At 42.8% G+C, this 19,866-nt stretch overlaps 1 protein-coding gene across 1 annotated transcript; it reads right to left on the bottom strand.

Annotated features, from left to right (window-relative positions):
• Positions 1-41: 41 nt before the first annotated feature.
• Positions 42-14,445, bottom strand: LOC129343969 (C-factor-like). Its single transcript, XM_055000410.1, has 6 exons — positions 14,249-14,445; positions 11,169-11,220; positions 4,696-4,883; positions 3,863-4,021; positions 2,319-2,429; positions 42-1,572 (listed from the first exon to the last, which is right to left on the bottom strand). The coding sequence occupies exons 1-6, from the start codon at positions 14,393-14,395 to the stop codon at positions 1,459-1,461; spliced, it is 771 nt and encodes a 256-aa protein (XP_054856385.1). The 5' UTR covers positions 14,396-14,445; the 3' UTR covers positions 42-1,458.
• Positions 14,446-19,866: the final 5,421 nt, after the last annotated feature.

The following is a 19,866-nucleotide window of genomic DNA, read 5'->3' as shown; positions in this document are numbered from 1 at the left end:
AAGCAAGAGTTTTGTATCTTTATCACCTGGAGTGTCTGTCTGTGAAATAGTTTCTGATTCGTAACAAGCTGGGCTTTCATATTTCTGTGGTTCATTGAGGACTGTGAAAGTCATCTTGCAATCTGATTTTTACAGGGGACGTGTTGTCTAAGATTCCCAGATACTGATCTTTTCCACACAGGTCTTTTTCATTAGTTCTGGCACCATACTGCATCGATTTCTCTCCAGACTTCTGCATGCATGGTCAAAATTCCCTGATTCAGTTTCCAAACTGTTTCCCAGACTTTTTTGCATTCCACGCAGAGAAAGGCTGGATCTGCTGCAGAACTGATATTTACCCAGCTTTTCTGCAGCTTTTCTTCCTGTGCATGTACCTGATGTTTTTTTCCTAGCAAAGTCAAACTGGGGCTTTTGTGAAGTGCAGAATGGTTCCTTTGGTGTGAGGCCTGGCCCTGTCATTTGCCCTCCCCTTTATTCCCCTGAGTCTTGACTGATTGAACAGCAACCAATTAAGTTTTTTTTCCTAATCTTTTAAAAAGTTGAATAGCAACATTGTAATGTTGGTGCTTTTAAAGAAAAAAAACTCTTGCAACTGGGGGGCGGTGGGTGCTGCAATACAGCTAACACAAAAACTCTCCAGACAGCCCTGAATTCCACTTGGTATTTTTAAATTTTCACCTGTTTTTCCTGTGCTTTTTAGTCAATTCTTTTTTAGCGTTTTTAATTTTTCTTTTTAAAATTAAAAAAAGATCCCCAGCGCCCTTGTAAGTTTCCTCAGGGGAAGGGCTGTGGAAACTGAAGAGTTCTCAAAGCCTGCAGCAGAAACGGGGCATTTTTCTAGTGCAGAAATAGAAAATAGACACCACTTTGGTTCGACAAAGTGCGGGATTAAAGAATCAAAGCAGTATGGGGCCAGAACTGATGTATGAAGCTGATCCAATCCTCATGGGCTGAATAAGCCCGATGTAAACTTCCCCATGCGAAAGAGATCATTCTGTGGGGAATTCCTATTAAAAGATGACTCACTTATTGTTGGCCTGTGAAGAAATTGGAGGGAACTTTTGTTCCAAGGACTGGAAACGTTGCTCTTGTGCTTCCTGCCATTACAGCTGTGCCAAGCAGGGTGTTTCAGGCCGTGCTGTTCCCCCGCTACCTCCTCCAGCCCTGCCTATACATACAGCTGACTGATGGAAGATCTGTGTAGGCTGCAAAGTGTGTAAGGGCCACGTCGAGATGCAAAAAAGTCCCTGCTGGGACCAGGAAGATTCGGGCTAGGTGTGCCCGCAGTGACTTAGCTGGGGGTCATGGGATTGCTGTGCACAAATGGGTTTTTTTTTTGTCTGATTGTTAAAATATGCTGTGGGCGAAAAGGAGACCCAATTGTTCTTTCGAGCAGTTTTTTCTGAATTGGTCCCATCTACCAGTGGGTTCCATATTGTGCTTCCACGTGGCTTCCTTTTACCATGCCATCAGCTTCCCCTGCCAATCCACCACTCTCCCACTTTGTTCTTCGGAGAGGTTGGAGAGCACGTTGAGGATTCCACGAACGCTTTCTTCCACCTCCAGCTCTGCCTGCATTTGTTAAAACAGTGCAAAAAAAAAAGTTTGAGTTTCTGTTTGGGCCCTTGGGAGCTGGATAGTATAACAATTGGTTGCCAAACGTAGTAGTCTCGCCTCAAGGGACAGCTCTAGAGGCCTAAGAGATTCTGGGGCTCAGGCTGGGAAACGCTTTTTATGTTCCTAGGAAGGATGCGTAAGGGAGCCAGGCATTTTGAGGTCTCTGATGGATGTACAAGAGATGCCCCAGGCTCAAGAATGGGGGAAAGGCCATGGGGAAGTGAGGAAGACAGTTTGATATGTAGGTTCAAACTATGCTTCCAGACTTCTACTCTGTGGTAAGCAATCTCAGTTTTGTTTCTCTTTCTTGTCGTTGGCCACATGTTGGTTCAGCGCAGACATCCCCAGTGTGGCACCCACAGATGCTGTGGTGCCATTTGTTTCTTTGCCAAAGCAAGAGGCTAAATGCTGGCTTCACCCAATGGCTTTTCTCCTTGAAGCAGGAGGGGCTTCAGAAATGCTTAGGAGGTGTCCCCTGTGTGCCTGTAGAGAGCAATTAGGAAATAGCTATCTTCGTGATAGGAAGAAGCTTTTCTTGCAACCTCCTGACATTTAATGATTGGCCCCACCCACCTCATGGCAGCCATTTTGTATTGGTTCCTGCTTCCTGATCTCAACATTCCCAAAGGGCCCACAGGTTCAACAGGGTGAGACAACTGGGAACCCCCCTGCTCTAACAGCCGAGCTTTTGTTGATGGTACCTTTTCTGTTCCCATATCAGTTTTCACCCAGCCTGGGTGGATTGCAGCACACAGGATTCCATCTTCCTTGTATTCTAGCGCCTGGCACCGTGTAAGCATATTCAGCGCAGTCTGGAGATAGCAGGAAGAACAGTGGAGGTTACTTAACAAACCCTGATGCATAACAGCTGCAAGATTATTTTATGCATTTATGGCCAGTGTGTTTTGGAAGCATTTCCTGTGTTTCCTTTGTCCCACCATATCAGGCTAACTTGCATATCAGGCACAGGCCTGTTGTCAGAAATGTTTGCAGCAGCTCAGGGTATGTTGCACGGGAGGGGGGCATTATAAGGAAAAGGACAAAAAAGCTTTCTAGAAATAATATGGTTATTTAACCTTGCACTTGTATTCTGAATAAGCTTTCACATATTGTTCCCTGGACTGTATTTGCACTCCAAGCTAAATTTATCTTGGGGTAGATGTCCCACACAAGAAAAAGAAAGGAGATGCCAAAAGACGCTGTTGTTTCACAATACCCAGACAGAGGTGGAAGAAATGCATTAATAGTTGCAAATCTCTCTCTCAGTCGTGAGGTAGATAGATATTCTCCAGGTGATCTGGAGGGGCTGTATTGTTCCAGAGCACTTAAAATGCATCCCTGTAATCAGGGCTTTTTTTCTGGTAAAAGAGGTGGTGGAACTCAGTGGGTTGCCCTCGGAGAAAATGATCACATGGTTGGTAGCCCCGCCCCCTGATCTCCAGACAGAGGGGAGGGCAATCTAAACTCCCCTCTGTCTGGAGATCAGGGGGCGGGGCCACCAGCCATGTGACCATTTTCAAGAGGTTCCGGAACTCCGTTCCACCGCGTTCCAGCTGGAAAAAAGCCCTGCCTGTAATATTATTTTCTGGGAAACTCATGGAGATGTTTTAAATACCCTAAATACAATTTATGGGATTTTTTTTTTAAAGGCACTTCAAACACACACAAAAGTAGACTTTGGGATTTCTTTTGTCCCCAAGGTGCTTTTTTGGGTTAAAGAATGAAACTAGGTGGAAAGTGGTTGTACTTTGCATGCATTGTTTATCAATGTACAGGTATCAATGTCCTCAAAGGACAAAGTTGGACAGACACTTCTCTGTCCATTTGCATATTGTATTTTTCTTCCTCCTTTCTCTTCCATGTTTTTTTTTTCCCCCAAGCAGGTTCCATCATTCTCCTTCCTTATATTCTCACAACAATCATCCTGTGAGGTAGGTCAAGCTGAGAATGTGTGGCTGGCTCAAACTCTGCTTCCGTGGCAGAGTGGGAATTCGAACCTGGGTCTTCCAGATCCTGGTCTAACAATTACACTACCCTTTGCTCTCTATCCATTCTGCGAAACAAAAATGCAACCGGCCTGGAAACTGAACCCCAACAACAACAGCAGGAAATTATGAAATTTCAGAGCAGTTTCTTTTAAAAGGTACTATAGACACCCAGAGGACTTTTAGCTATCTGAGTGCCTTTCCACTTATCTGCTCAAAAGCTGGAAGATTGGAGTCGATTTTACTGCCTGCCAGATTACCTTAGCGCAGCGGTAAGAGATCACGGGGAAGGTATTCATGCTGGGTGGGTTCCCGATGGAGCTGCCAATTGTGGAAGTGTTTATAACAGCTGCCTTGCTGCAGCACCATCCCTTCTCCTTGCTCTGCTTGGCAGCTGCTTTCAACAAGGGCAAGAATGCCTGTAGAGAAAAACAACCTGAGCCACTTTTCTGCACCTGTCTTTCCTTCATTTGTGGAGTTTTTTTAAATGTAGCGAATTGACTTAAATGAATGTACAGCTTATGACCGCAACAACTGAACCGACACCTGAATTGCTGTCGTAAGTGGAGGCCCATGAGACTTCCAGGGGAGAGAAATCCCATCCACTCCCTCACTTTCTCTAGCCTCCCTGTTGCTACCTTCTTTCCCTTGCCCCACCTCACCACCACCGCTTACTCTCCCTTCTTCCTGCTGGAGTTGCTAAGCAATCCCAGATGGCCATCCGTGATCTCACAAGGTTTCCTGAGATCTTGGTTGGCATTCATCATTTTGGGGGAGGGGCTAAACCACTCCAATTAAAAAAAACATTTTGCAATTTTCTTGCAAACCTGGACATCCTCCACCCCACTCCAGGTAGCAACGTTCCCTTTTTCTGTACTTGGCCCCATTGTGAGTTTTCACATTCGTACTGCAGGAACCAAGTTCAGAATTGGGTATTAGATGTCCGCCTGTTGTTTCAGCAACTACTGAAAGCCAGACTTACGTTGCAACTGAAGGATGGGCTTTGATCCCACTTACTGCTATCTTTACCCCGTAGTCTCTTCCTTCCCTGGAGAAGTTGTGCCCTAATACGTGGCATGATGCAAAGGTCTACCTTGGTTACCAGCATCGGCCCAACTACGTTGATTCTGTACACACTCAGCATGTCTTCCTGGGTCACTGACTCCAGGGTGCTCGGAGGCATGACGCCGGCATTGTTGATCAAGAGGTTGATTCCCTTTCCAGCCAAGTGGGCCTCGGCTTCCTTTGCAGCAGCCTTGATGGTCACTTCGTCGGTGGCCTCTAGAACAAGGATGGAGGGGAATTAGTCCGGGATATGGCTCAAGTCCATTCCTGGTGCTGTTTGGTATGTGTTTGGGTGGTTTGGCATAATCCCACCTTTTTGGTCTTCATTGAAATATGGTTTCTCCTTCACTGAAAGCGTTGTAGTAGCTTACAAAAATACATCAAGTAAGAAACAGGAAGACACCATAAAATCAAAAACCTCTATCAAAACCAGTGTTGTCATAAACATTGTAGAAGAGCCAAGTAATCCATCATGCTATCTCTTGCCCTTACTCAAGGCCTGCATAAAAAGCTGTGCCTTGAGAGACTCTCAAGGCCAATGGAGAAAGCCATTCCAGAGGAGAGAAGTCGCTATTGAGAAAGCCCACAGGCAGCCTGAGCCGGGTCTCACCAACCTGTATGCTGGCACTGTTAGCAGGAACTGCTACATTTATTTATTTAGATATGTATACCCTACTTTTCTCCCCAAAGCAGCTTAAGGCAGCTTTCACATTTTGTCTTCACAACAACCACCCTGTGAGGTAGGCTGGGCTGAGGGAGTGAATGACTGGCCCAAGGTTATGCAGAAAACAGATGTGGCAGAGTGGGGAATTGAACTCGAGTCTCCCTAGTCTAGCATTGTAACCACTACATCACACTGAAAAGCAGAGAGCAGTGTTGTGCAGTGGCTAGAGTAACAGATTAGGATCTGGGTGATTGAGGTTCAAGTCCCTGCTCTGCCCCAGAAGCTCTCTGGGTGACCTCTGGCCAGTTATAAACTCTCAGCCAAACCTACCTCGCAGGGTTTGTTGTGAGGAACAAACGGAGGAGAGGAAAATGATATAAGCTGCTTTGAGTCCCCACTGCGGAGAAAGGTGCTGTACGAATAAAGTAAAAAAAAGAGGCCACACAGCTTGATAAAGGAATAGATTGTTTATGGGCTCCAGGCGGGAAAAGACTTCAAAAGTAAGAACCAGCACCTTGGAAAAAAGTAATAGGGAGCTAGGAAATATATTCCAGGGTAGGTGTTAATCAGCACCAGTTAGACATTCGAGATGGTACATTTTGCACCACTTGCGGTTTCTGGGCTACCTTTAAGGGCAGCCCTGCACTGTTCAGTAGTCGACTCTGGAGGTTACACTAGTGGGAATCAGCAAAGCTTGATCAATTGATTCTGGAGCAGAGGTCAGTTTCCATTTTTGGCCCTGATGTAACTGAACTAAGCTGCATCTCTAACTGGATCAAGAAGCATCTCGGAGCTCTTAACCAAATCAAAGAGAGAGAAAGGCTTGCTCCGTCCAAAGGAGTTAGCACACTTACTTCCAGAATGTTACTTGTTCTCTTTAGGCATGTTTGAATATTTGTCAGTTCAGCTCCTATTCTGCGAGTTGTTCAGACGCAGCCAAATGAATTTGGATGCGTCTGCACGATTACACTGCTTTCTTACATGACGGGACTCTCTCTCTGCTGCCACACACTCATCTGCTGCTGCCTCCAATTTTTAAAAGAGCACACAATCCATTTTTTTTAAAAAAAGCACTTTTGGGTTTTTGAGTTGAGTCTGACTAATTAGTGTCTCAGTATCTGTCAGTGAACCCGGCTACTTTTGCAATTACTTTCTAACTAGGAGCTACTGCCTAGTTGTGCAGCAGAAAAAGCTACCAATGTATTCTATCCAATGATGCAGTAGAAAAGAGCAAGAGTCCAGTAGCACCTGTAAGACTACCAACGTTTGTGGCAGGGTATGAGCTTTCGTGAGTCACAGCTCACTTCAGATAAAGGTATCTGAAGAAGTGAGTTGTGACTCACGAAAGCTCATACCCTACGACAAATTTTATTAGTCTTACAGGTGCTACTGGACTCTTGCTCTTTTCTACTGCTACAGACAGACTAACACAGCTACTCATCTTGATCTATCCAATGCTGATCATTTGAAGAATGCATTTGATTGCGCAAGCGCAAAGAGCAAGCAGTTCTATATATTATATGTAAGTCAGTTTAATTACTTGAGTGGCCATGACCTCAGGGGGTGTCTCTTCTCAAACAAACATGATGATGGGGGTTAACAGAGCCACAAGCTGCAACGGCCAAGGGGCTGCTCTGTAGGTGCAAAACTGCTCAGCACAATATGGTGCTCGAGACAAACGCTGGTACTTTTTGCACTCGGTTTTTAGAATGTGTTTGTACCTGTTCCGTGTCCAATGTTTGCAAGGTTTTCCCACTTTCAAGGCAGACGTGGGACGCGGACCCGCTCCTGGCCGCTGTATCCCCGATTTTTTCCCTCTGCAGTCATACTGTGAAGTTTTTTTTAAGTCCGCTGCCAACTGGCAGCAGGCCTGAATTTTACTAATGTGAAGCATTGAAGCGATCAGGAAGTGTTGAAGTAATCCTACCAGGAGCTCACCTTGCTGGTAATCAAGGGAGTTCAAACAAGCTCTGGTTGCCTGGTGAGCGTGTTTGCTGCAAAGTTCCCAGCATACTTACTCCTTCAGTCCCTTGACCACAGCTTCCAGGCTGGGGCAGAAACAGCTTCCAGATGTATATTTAAAGAAATGCTTTAAACTCTTGTCAGAAATCTCCGGCATATAGCGGAAAACTGCTCTCCTCTGCAAGCTTACCAGGAAACAATGCTTGTTGAACTCAGTGGGACTCATTCAACATATAAATCACATTTTTGGATGTTTTACTTTTAAAGCAAACATGGCTTGTTTTAGGGGCTTAGTGATAAAACTAGGGTTGCCAGCTCCAAGCTGGGAAATTCCTGGAGATTTGGGAGGTGAAACCTGGAGAAGGCAGGGATTGGAGAGGGAAAGGACCTCAGCGTGATATAATTCCATAGAATCCACCCTCTAAAGCAGCCATTTTCTCCAGGGGAACTGATCTCTGTGGCCTGGAGATCAGTTGTAATTCCAGGAGATCTCCAGCTGGCAGCTGGCAACCCTAGATAAAACCCATGTTTGCATATAATAATAATAATAATATTTGATTTATATATGCCCTTCAGGATGACTTAACATCCACTCAGAGTGGTTTACAAAGTATGTCATTATTATCCCCACAACAAAACACCTTGTGAGGTGGGTGGGGCTGAGAGAGCTCTGAAAGAGCGGTGACTGACCCCGAAAGCTCCTGCCCTTTCCCAGCTTTGTATCTTAGCAGAGTTGGGCAGGACCCTGGAAAACTGTCACTTGGAATATTAGTTTATTAATTAACATCCTGCCTTTCTCCCCGGTGAGGATCCGAAGCAGCTTACGTCTTTCTCCTTTTCTCTATTTTATCCTCACTGGAACTCTGTGAGGTAGCTTAGGCTGAGCGTGCATGGCTGGACCAAAGTTACCCAGTGAATTTCCATGGCAGAGTGAAGATTCGTACCTGGGTCTCTCAGTTCCTAGTCTGAGACTCTAGCCATTATACCACACTGGCTCTCACTGGAGTAAGCTAGAAGGGTGGAGGTTCTGACCGTGCACAAGGCAGTTATATAAATTGTGGATGATAATTCTTTTTTTAAAAGAAAAAAAAAGCCCAAAGCTTTTCTTATGGGTGGAGGAACTAAATCTCTGCTGGAGTCAGGATGTAACATGCAAAGTTAATGGAACTCCCAGAGAGATGCTGTTGTGGGCAGGAAGGGCAAGCAATACATTAAAAAGTAGAACACTGAGGACCGATTGACAGAAGGTGTGCTGGCTCAAGGGCATTCTTAGTTTGTTCCATTTTGTTTCTGTCTTTGTTCCTTTTGCCTAGAAACTGCTCAGTTAATCTGGGCTGTTCTGCTATTTGCACAAAGTTGATAATCCTTTTCAAGACGCATGCCTGAGCCGTTAAGGTCTCCAGTAACAGGGCTGGGAAATGGCTTGTCTCAGCCAGGGGCCGTGGAGGATTTTCATGTCAGCCTAAAAAGGAGAGGGTCAGATGGATTGACGGCCTAACATCTTCCTGTGCCTGGAGGGGCTGTCTCTCAGCAGCACAGCTCGATATGCAGGGGGTCCCTCTAAAAGGACCAGGTAAGAGTTGATTAAGAAGACTGGACACGCTGGAGAACCACTGCTCGTCTGAGTAGACAAGACTAACCTTGATGGATTAACAATTTGATTCATGTTTTCATGTGCTCAGATAGATATAACTTTCAGAAGCCATATTCCTAGCCTTACTGGGTCTCCTGCTGTGGTGGAAGATGACCTGCTATCTGTTGCTGTCTCCGCCACCACTCAGCAGGGTCGTGGGGAAAAATGGGTGGGGAAAACATTGTTGCAACAACAGTGCCACGTCACTATTCCGGTGCACTTTCGAAAGTGACATCACCACATCAGTGAGATGCTGTAGGATTCACCCGATAATCTATGGTAAAACCATAGAGTTCTGGGAGGTTCTTAGAGTGTCACACCTATGCGGTGATGACACTTCCAGCTTTGCAGTAATGAGCTAGTAACCCTAATGTATTCTCAAATGACTGCAGGAAGTGACATTTTAATGGCTCTTCACTTTGAGTTCTAGATGGCCACCATTAATGCCCCTGATGAGCCACTCAGCTATTGCCCCACCTGCAAGAGTAAGGGTTGAAAATGTTTTGTCATAATAAGCCAAACTGGGGAAGCCGTTGTGAGGTGCTGTGCTAGGGGACCTTGGTGGTTTTCAGAGGATTATAGAGGGACAGTGCCCTAACCTGGATGGCCCAGGCTAGTCCAATATCATCAGATCTTAGAAACTAAGCAGGGTTACTACTTAGTTACTACTTAGTTACTACTTGGTTACTACTTGGATGGGAGACCATCAAGGAAGGCCAGGGTCTTGCAGACACAGGCAATGGCACACCGCCTCTGAACGTCTCTTGCCTGGAAAACCCTACAGGGTTGTCGTAAGTAGCCTGCAACTTGACAGCAATTTCCACCACCACAGACAGACATTGCTGGTGAATCTACACTGCCAAAGATTTTATGACAAGGCTTGCATGAATGCTTCTCCAAAGGAAAGCATATCACTCTCCTGCTACCAAAATACCCTTCCAGGTGAGATGAACCCACATGATGGGGAGTAATGTATGAAGGTCACTCCTGCTTGTACGGTGTTACCACCCCCTGAATGGCTTAACTGGGGCAATGGGAGAGGAAGTGTTAAGGAACATCTGTCTCTCTACATGAGATGCCTCGGGCGCATGTTTGTCACGTGCACTGAGATGGAATGTTAGCTGGGAAGCGTAGTTTTAAAAAGCAGAGCTGGCAGAGATTGCTCCTCAGAGGGTTTGTTAATTTCATCACCTCCTCGAAGGCTCTGTCAGTTTTACCTCTCCAGTCTAAAACTGTGTGGAATCACAGCCAGAGGGCAGCTAGGAATGGAAATGGGGTGGAGCTGCCTTCCAGAGCCAGGCTTGGACCTGGAGAGGTTATAATAAGCTGAAGTTTCCCTTCTGGCACTTCACAGCCCCTTCACACACCTCCAGTGTCTAGCAAAGCCTTTGCCCTGCTGCCGGCTCTGTCTTTTTAAACTACCCTCCCCGGCTAATATTGCATCTCCCGACACGTGTTCTTCACGTGTCAGATGTCTCATGTAGAGAGACTCTGTGTTTCTGTCTCCTTCCTTTGTGGAAGCCAAATGACTCTCGGCCTTCACCGTGGGACCATTGAGTGAGCTGATCCCCAGATTTAAAAACTGTGCAGGATTCCCCCCCCCTTTGTTTCTTGTATTTTGCTTTCTTATATTGCTGTTTATTTCAAGCGGGTGGTTCTGTGCTGCTTTGCATTCCTGTCACAGAGAAAAACAGGACACTGAATGACATAAATAAATACATAAATAACTGGCAGGAAGAAAGGGGTTTTTTTCCAGCTACAATCTCAGCCACTGAATAATGTCTACGCAGGCCTTGACTAGTTAGAGATTTCCCTTGACTCTCTACCGTCTGCAGATGGACTTAAGAAAAAAACCCCAATTTTTCTAAAGAACAGAACTAACAAGAACAAAAAGTTTGCCCGGAGGACGTGCCAAGTGATGACAGATGCACTTAGCTCATGAATGCCCGTCCTTTCCATGAATGAAGCCAGAAGGCATGCAGGTTTCTCTACAGCAAGAGCAAAGATAGGAATTGCTAAAGAAATGCCCTGGCAGAGTGGTTGGCACAGTACTTTCTCTCACTGTTGTTGCTGGTCTTAAACCCAGAGAGCCACCAAAGACCTCCCAGAAAGATTCCTTTGGAGCCTACTTCTGTTCAAAAGAATATACATGTGGACCCCTGGTACTCTTTGCCCCACTAGCAGCATGGATAAAGAACTGATAATAGAGGAACAAAGCAGAGAAAGAATGCAGCGAACATACCAAGTTGTAATATCACTAAGTTGGGATGTTTGGAAGCCAGTGTTTTCAGCTCCTGGAATCAGAAAAGGGCATATGTTATACCACAAAAAGCGGGTGTGTCCCCTTTTGGCCCTTCCTAGAAAAACTAGATCTGTTATTTGTGCTTTGCTATTATCCAGTTCAGGGAGGGAAGGTGGCATGGTATAGCATGATCATCCGGACTGGTAGAGACAATAAAGCACGTTCTTTTATACTGTCAGTACTATCAGGAGATTCGAACCACATCAATTTTACCAATTATTGCCACCTGCCCAGGCAGATCTAATCAATTTTATTCTGCTCTCCTTTTAGCTGACTGCTGCAATGAATTTATTGTCAAGGTAGCAAGATTCTGTGCCCTGGCTAGCTTAATCAGACAGAATATTTTAACTTCTTTTAAGAATTCTTAATTATATTTTAATGATTTTATTCATTTTAGTACATAGTTGCCATTTAATCCTTAGATATGTGTAATTTGTAATTAATGTACTTGTTATATATTACTGTACATGCTGATCTAAATTTTGATTTTGGATCGTAATAGTCGAAAGAGTTTATTGTCTATTGCCATAGGCCGTCACAATTCACCAAACACTGACTAATAAACAAGTCCCTTATCACAGTTTATATAGGTTACTAACATTAATTAAGACAATACAGTATGCCAAACTATCCCACGGATCACGAAGCAGCCTCATTCAGTACCACCTTAGATCTTACCTTTTTGGCTGCGAGTGCAAACTGAGAGACTCTATAGGACACATGATTATCAGTGTCAGATAACAAAAACACAATCTTCTCGATTTCAGAGTATGTGTTTGTCACTGATAGGATTCTAGCCAAAAATTTAGCTCTGGGTACACTATATAATGGACAATAAAGTAGGTAGTGGGAAAGGTTCTCCATTGGTGAATCGTAATAATAAAACTCAACTGTATAGCACAGTCTCATCAGATCTTAGAAGCTAAGCAGGGTCGGTACTTGGACGGGCGACCACCAAGGAAGAATCTGCTTGCTTCAAGTGGAGGAGTGGGGAATCAAACCCAGTTCTCCGGATTAGAGTCTGCAGCTCTTAACCATTATACCAAACCTATGCCTTCCTGCCCCTGAGGTCATAGTTTCTCTCTGCTATGCATCACCAGAGCTCTTTAAAAAAATGTAATTTACATATTGCTTTAGTGGGACACCCCTAGGCAATACAGTCCTTTTGTTCACTGACATACTACTATAGCTTAAAATCTATAATTGACTTTGTGATTCTTTAAAAAAAAAATCTTCTGATGGCCCTGGGGATATGGGGATTACACCCCTGGGAAGCTGGGCTAGGACAATGGTACTTATGCAAGTGAGATCTGCAAACATGCAACCTCTCCCTCCACTCAGCATGCAAAGGCGCTTTGACTGCAATCTTTCCCAAAAGATCATACCCAACCAGATCTGATACTCTGCTCCTAGCTTTTGAGATTTCTGCAGGAATTGCCCGTGAACTTACACGTCCTAACGACCAGCAACTTGACTTAAAAAAACATTCAAACCACGATGAGTTAAGGAACTAAATTGCGAGTTGGTAGCTGGAACCAGGCAGCTGAGGAAGAAGGTTGCTGGTTGCTGGGGAGCTTAATAATAATTAATATGCTCTTATCACCTTGAATAAAGTAATCAGAGATGTTGTATGCGAACAATATGACTAAAAGTGGTATTTGTGTATTGTGTTTGGTTGGTGTTATTACTGGGATTGTATTATTTTTGCAGAGCTGTAATTCCCCAAGAAGAGGACAGAAGCCTGGGCTACAGTTGCTTTAAATCAAAAAGACTGTGAAGAAGGACTTTCTCACCTGGTGGGATCTGACAAGCTGAACTGTTTACCTTTTCAAACACATTGTTGGCTGAAATTTTCTCTTTGGTTGCAAAAAAAAAAAGTTGCATTGTATTTATTGTTAAACGGTTTTAATTTTTTTCCCTTAACTTACAATTGTGTGAAAGTTTGCTTCCTAAGCCCCATCAAACCCCTACAAAGGAAAGTTACAATAGCATCACCAAGGCTGCTGCTACATAGTGACAGGGCTTGCGGTGCTGCTACAAACACAGAAACATTTGCCTCAGTTATGGAGCATCCATGGCCATTTTCACACTGCTTACCGGCCACAGAACATCGTGCCAAGCTCCCGGAATGACAGCGTCTTCCAGGCACCAGGAAGATGCTGTCGTTCCAGGAGCTTGGCACGATATTCTGTGGCCAGTAAGCAGTGTGAAAACGGCCCATGTGGTGGGCCTCCCACACACATACTTTCCCTGCCCCAGTCTCCCACAGAATTGCAATACTTAACGCTCTGCAGCCAATTCTTCCTAGCCTTAGGCCAGGTTTTCAGTAAAGCTTGTACATGAGAACCTCCCAACCCTGACAAATTTACACCCACTTCTCAATAGGCCACATCAGTACCCTAAGGGCCAAAGTAATAACTATATTTGGGTTGCAAAGGTTTGCTATATGACTCCATACAGATAGAATGCCAACTCTTCTTCTTTTGCAAACTAGTACTGTGACCATTATAGCTCCATTTACCTGCAGACTAAAACCAGCCCTTCCTAAAAGGACTGTTCACTGAGAGTCTCTCTACATGAGACATCTGACACGTGAAGGACATGTGTCGGGAGATGCAATGGTAGCCAGGAAGGGTAGTTTTTTAGACAGAGCCAGTGGAAGGGCAAAGTCTTTGCTATACACTGGAGCTGTGTGAAGGGACTGACAAATGCCAAAAGGGAAACTTCAGCCCGTTAGAACCTCTCCAGGTTCAAGCCAGGTCTGGAAGGCAGCTCCAGCCCATTCCCATTCCTGGCTGCCCTCTGGTTGCCATCCCACACAGTTTTAGACCCGGGAGGTATAATTGACAGAGCCTTTGGGAAGGCGAAGATGAAATTAACAAACCCTCTGAGGAACGATCTCTGCCAGCTCCTGCCTTTTAAAACTACGCTTCCCGGCTAATGTTGCGTATCCCTATACTTGACGAACACATGCCATCGCGTCTTGTGTAGAGAGACTCTCAGAAATGTCTTGCTCTCACCTGCGCTCTTGCATCCCGAGGATCCCGGCACGTGGCAAAAATCCATTGTGGGGGTTTTGGCAGTCCTAGGAGCTGCTTCACCAGTTCAAAACCGATACCTCGATTGGCTCCAGTCACCAGAACGCTGCAGAAATTCCCCCTGGTCATCTTAATGCAGATGGGACCTTCCTAGACTGGCAATTCTTCTCTTGTGTGCCTTTGCGCTTGGTCTGGAGTTTTTTTTTTCCTTCTTGCCAGTCCCCACCTATTTGCTGAGCAGTGCTAGGGGCGGATGGAGATTGGCTCTTTGTGTTTGTTATTAAAGGAGATGGGATTTCATGTTGGGAGCAGTGAAATGACTCACGGAGGAAATCTGCTTTGGATAAACAAAAGCGTCTTGCAATCCCTGGGTCGAGAAAGCCCTGTAGCATAGTACAGTACACTCCGTGCCTCGATAGGGTGGCTGAGAACCATCACAAGCTTCCAGGCAAAGATTCTCTCTCTTCTCCTGCCCATATTCATAATACACAAAAATGTTTCATTAAAACAGGGTGTTACGGCCCTTACTTTCTCTTGGGTAGATTTTGCCTTTAATCTTTCCCTTAACACCCTCTGGGTAGATTGCTGTCACCAGGAATATTATATTTCAAGATATTTTCTTTAAATTTTCCCTTTGGTAACATGCTTAAGCGTCAGGCTCCTATGTGGTGCTGAGGATAGGAATGGGATATAGCAATGACAGCTATTCTGGGATATAACAAAACAAAACCAACTATTTTGTCAAGAAGCGTATCGGTTTCATAAAAGTAGTTCTTGGTTCTTAAAGTTACTTCATTTAAACTCATTCACACAGATCTCTTCTAAGGCTTCACACAGCTAGCCTCTTTCTCTAACTCAATATTTCTCACAGACATGCTTAAAGTTACTCAGGCAGCGCACAGCTTGCCCGCTTTCTTCTGATTCAATATTTCACAGAAACGCTTAAAACTGCTCAGGCTGCAAACAGCTTGCCTGCTTTCTCTTGACTCAATATTTCTCTCACAGAAATGCTTAAAACTCCTCAGACAGCACACAGCTGGCCTCTCTTTCCCTGACTGAGTGTCCTTTCACAAACATGCTCAGTTCAGATTCCACACAGGTTATATTTCTCTCATAAATACTTCAACATACTCAGGCAGCACACAGCCAGCCTGCTTTCTTCTGACTGAAACTTTTTTTCTCTACGCCCAGTCTAAACTGCCTTCACTTCGCCCACACTCTCAGAGCCAAGCTACAAGTGACACCTGACACAGGTTAGACACTTGTCAGCTTCCCTCAAGTTTTTTTTTTAATAAAAGTTTTTTATTGCATGGGTTAACATACATTCCATAAAACATCTTATATATCATCCCATTGTATTGCTATATGTATCCCACCCCTCCCCCCTTTTCTGTATTGACTCCCAACAGCACTATAACCCCTTTATTTCTTATCGTTTATTCTACATTACATTTGTCCCTATTGTTAAAGGTAAGGCTCTAGCCTATTCTTCGTTATTACTTCTTAATAATTGTCAAGAGACCACAATTGTCCTTTCACATCCCATTTCCTTTCCAAATAATTTTTAAGTTTCCCCCAGTCTGTAAAAAATTCACTTGGATTTTGTTCTCTTAACTTTCTTGCCAATTTGTCCATTTCTGCCATGTACAACAGTTTTTGTATCCAGTCTTCGACTTCTGGTAGTTCTTCTTGTTTCCAATACTGTGCATATAATATTCTTGCTGCTACCGTCATATAATATAACAGTGTCCTGTCCTTAACATTCACTTTCTCCATATTTAATCCTAGTAGTTGCAATTCAGGGCTCTTTATCACATTACTTTTCAGAATTAGCGACATTTCCGCAAAGATCTTAGACCAAAATAGCTTGGCCTTTTCACACGTCCACCACATATGGTACAGAGAACCTTCATGTTTTTTACATTTCCAACATTTGTTTGACATTTGACTATTAACATTTGCCAACTTTTTCAGTGTTAAGTACCACCTATGCATCATCTTATATCCATTCTCTTTTAAACTGGTACATGTTGATATTTTCAATGTATTTTTCCATAAATATTCCCATGCCTCCATTGTAATCTCTTTATTAAAATTTATTGCCCATTTCACCATTTGAACTTTAACCATCTCATCCTCTGTGTACCATTTCAACAAAAGTTTATATATCTTAGAAATCACTTTTGCTCCCTCTCACAGTAAAAGTTCTTCTGATTCTGAGTTTTTACCTCTAAAACCTAGTTTTCTTTTGTCTGCTTCAAATAAATCTTTAATTTGTCGATATTGCAACCATCCATATTTAAATGGTAGTTCCTCATTGTCCTTAATCTTAAGAGGGTCTCTGTCCAACCTTAATAGTTCTTTATAGGTTATCCATTCTTCTCCTTTGTATTCCATACTCGGGTTTACAACTTCTGTGGTACAATCCACAAAGGTCTCTCTTCCCCCCCAAAAAACGTTTTATATTTTTGCCAAACCAGAAAAGATTTCTTCTTTCATAATGGTGTTGAAACATGGCATCCATTTTATGCTTATCATACCAAAGATATGCATGCCAGCCAAACAACTTGTTGTGACCTTCCAAAGACAACAACTAATGATTAGATAATTTCACCCATTCTCTCAACCATGTTAAACATATTGCCTCATGGCACAATCTCAAGTTCGGTAATTGCAAACCACCCCCTTCCTTTGCATCGCATAACACCTTCATCTTAACCCTCGGCTTCTTCCCTGCCCACACAAATTCTGATATTTTTCTCTGCCATTTGTCAAAATGTTTTTTATCTTTTACTATTGGGATTGTTTGCAACAAGAACATCATTCTAGGTAGCACATTCATTTTAACCACTGAAATACGGCCCAACAATGACAAGTTCAATTTGTTCCATTTCAACATAGTTGAAATGCTTTTCATAGTTATTCTTAAACAAGTCTATATTTTTAACTGTCAGTTCTATTCCCAGGTATTTTGTTTTTTGAACCACTTCACAGTTTGTTACACTTACTAGCTCCTGCTGTTTCCTTTTTGTCATATTTTTACAGAGCAGTTTCGACTTTATTTTGTTAATGTAGAACCCTGCCAGATCTCCAAATTCTTTAATTTTGCCTAACAAAATCGGTAATGTCTGGATTGGATCTTCTACTATAAACATTACATCGTCCGCAAACGCTCTAAACTTACACGAATTGCCTTTGAGCCTTATCCCTTTGATGTTGTCATCTTCTCTTATCTGCCTTAATAATACTTCCAGCACCATAACGAACAGCAGAGGTGAAAGTGGACATCCTTGCCTTGTACCTTTTCTTACCTTGAATTTTTCTGTCAAGTCACTGTTAATGCATATCGCCGCTCTTCGATCTTTGCAAACAGCTTTCACTGCCTCTATAAAGTCTTTCCCTAGGTCTATCCTTTCCATTGTTGCAAACATAAAGTCCCAATTTAAGTTGTCAAAGGCTTTCTCTGCATCTGCGGGGGAAAAAGCCTATCTCTGTCAGGGTGCTTGTCATAATATTCTATGGCATCCATCACTACTCTCAAATTGTCTCTAATTTGTCTATTGGGTAAAAACCCAGCTTGCTCTTCTCCCCCACAGTCCATTAACAATTTTTTAAGTCTTTCTCCTAAGATTCTTGCAAAGATTTTATAGTCATTATTTAATAAAGATATTGGCCTGTAGTTCTTTATATCTGATAAATCTTGTAACTCCTTTGGAATCAATAAGATATTTGCTTCATTCCATGTATCTGGTAAACCTTTTCCTTTCATAGTCTCATTCATCACCCTTTGTAGGGCCAGCACTAGGTCCTTTTTCATTATTTTATAAAATTTTGCTGATATTCCATCTGGGCCCGGTGCTTACCCCACCTTCGTTGATTCTATGGCATCTAAAATTTCTTCTTCCGTAACTTGAGCATTTAATTTCTCTTTCATCTTGCTTGAAATCTTAGGTAGATTTGCTTTTTGTAGATAACTATCTATTTTTCCTGGATCTATTGCCCTTCTTTGGAATAACTTGGCGTAATACTTATAAAATGCTCTCTTTATAGAATGGTGTTCCATTAACTCTTTCCCTTCCTCTATTATTTTACCGATTGCTTTTCTCTCTCTCTTCCTTTTCAATTGCCAGGCTAAATATCTCCCTGGCTTATTTGCCCCTTCAAACGATTTTTGCTGTAACATCCTCAATTTCCATTCCAGTTCTTTATTTGCATAGGCCCCTAGCTGCTCCTGCAGTATCTTAATTTCTTGGATTATTGTTTTCTTCCCTGTTTTTTTCCTTAATTCTTGTTCTTTCTTAGAGATTTTCTCTTGAAATTTTTCCTCTCTTTTTCTTCTTTCCCTGTTGTTCAATGTAATCAGTATCCCTCTCATCACTGCTTTATAAGCGTCCCAAACTGTATGCATTGGGACTTCCTGATCCATATTATATTGGAAAAAGCATTTCGATTCCCCTTGAATAAATTCCACATTTGCTTAGTTTTGAAGAAGATCTTCGTTTAATCTCCATCTTAATTTTCTTTGCCCCATCGAAGCTTTCCACAAAATTGGATTATGGTCTGAACTCACTCTTGGCATCATCTCTATTTTCTTGGTAGCAAATTTAACTCTTTAGTTGTCCAAATCATATCAATTCTCGAAAAAGATTGGTGTCTTGCAGAGTAAAATGTATATTCTTTACTTTTAGGATTCCAATTTCTCCATATGTCTTCCACCTTTTCTTGGCCTGTCAATTCAAGAAAAGATTTTGGTAGCTTCCCCGATTTTTGTTTGGCCAAGTTTACTTTCCTGTACAAATGCAAGTCCACAACTCCATTAAAGTCTCCAGCCATTATCATTTGATCATATGAATATTGGTCCAAGTTTTGAATTAACTCCTTATAAAACTCATCTTTCACTTCATTAGGTGCATAGATTCCTAAAATCAAAGTCTTCAAAACTTTGGGTCCAACTCTTCTTTTACATATATCACAACTCCCCTTTTGTTTTATAGAAGCCCAAAATTCTTTCTCTAATTGTCCATTTTTTCAAAATTTTGAATCTTGCTCCTTTAGATGCGTTTCCTGGAGGCATATTATATTGCAATTTTGCTTCTTTAGCCAGTGAAAAACAACTTTACGTTTTTGGGGTGAATTCAGTCCATTAACATTCCAAGATATTAATTTGTACTCCATAGTATTATTTTCTATCTGTTCTGGGAAAGTCCGTCTCATTGTCCAACAAAAACAAATCCGTCTCGTGTTTAGATTTGATGGTGACTCTTGTAGCTTGGAAATGGAAACTCAATCCTTCTGGTAATTCCCATCTATACCTTATGCTCTTATCTCTCAACTTTTGTGTTAATTATCTATACTTCTTTCTTTCTTGCAAGATCCTCCTGGGGAGCTCTTTCATAATTCTCACTCTGTTTCCATCCAATGTCAAGGGGCTTTCAAAATGCCTTTTCAGAATTTCCTCTTTCATTCTTTTAGTTATCAGTTGAACAATAATATCTCTTGGCAAATTCTTCTGTTGTGCATAGCTGGAGTTGACTCTATATACTAAATCCAAGTTTACTGTTATTTCTTCTGGCTGCTTATTTAAAAATTCTGCCAAAATT

The sequence above is a fragment of the Eublepharis macularius genome, chromosome 16 (genome assembly GCF_028583425.1).
Source record: "Eublepharis macularius isolate TG4126 chromosome 16, MPM_Emac_v1.0, whole genome shotgun sequence".
NCBI classification, from domain to species: domain Eukaryota; kingdom Metazoa; phylum Chordata; class Lepidosauria; order Squamata; family Eublepharidae; genus Eublepharis; species Eublepharis macularius.
This window is presented reverse-complemented; position numbering and strand designations above follow the sequence as displayed.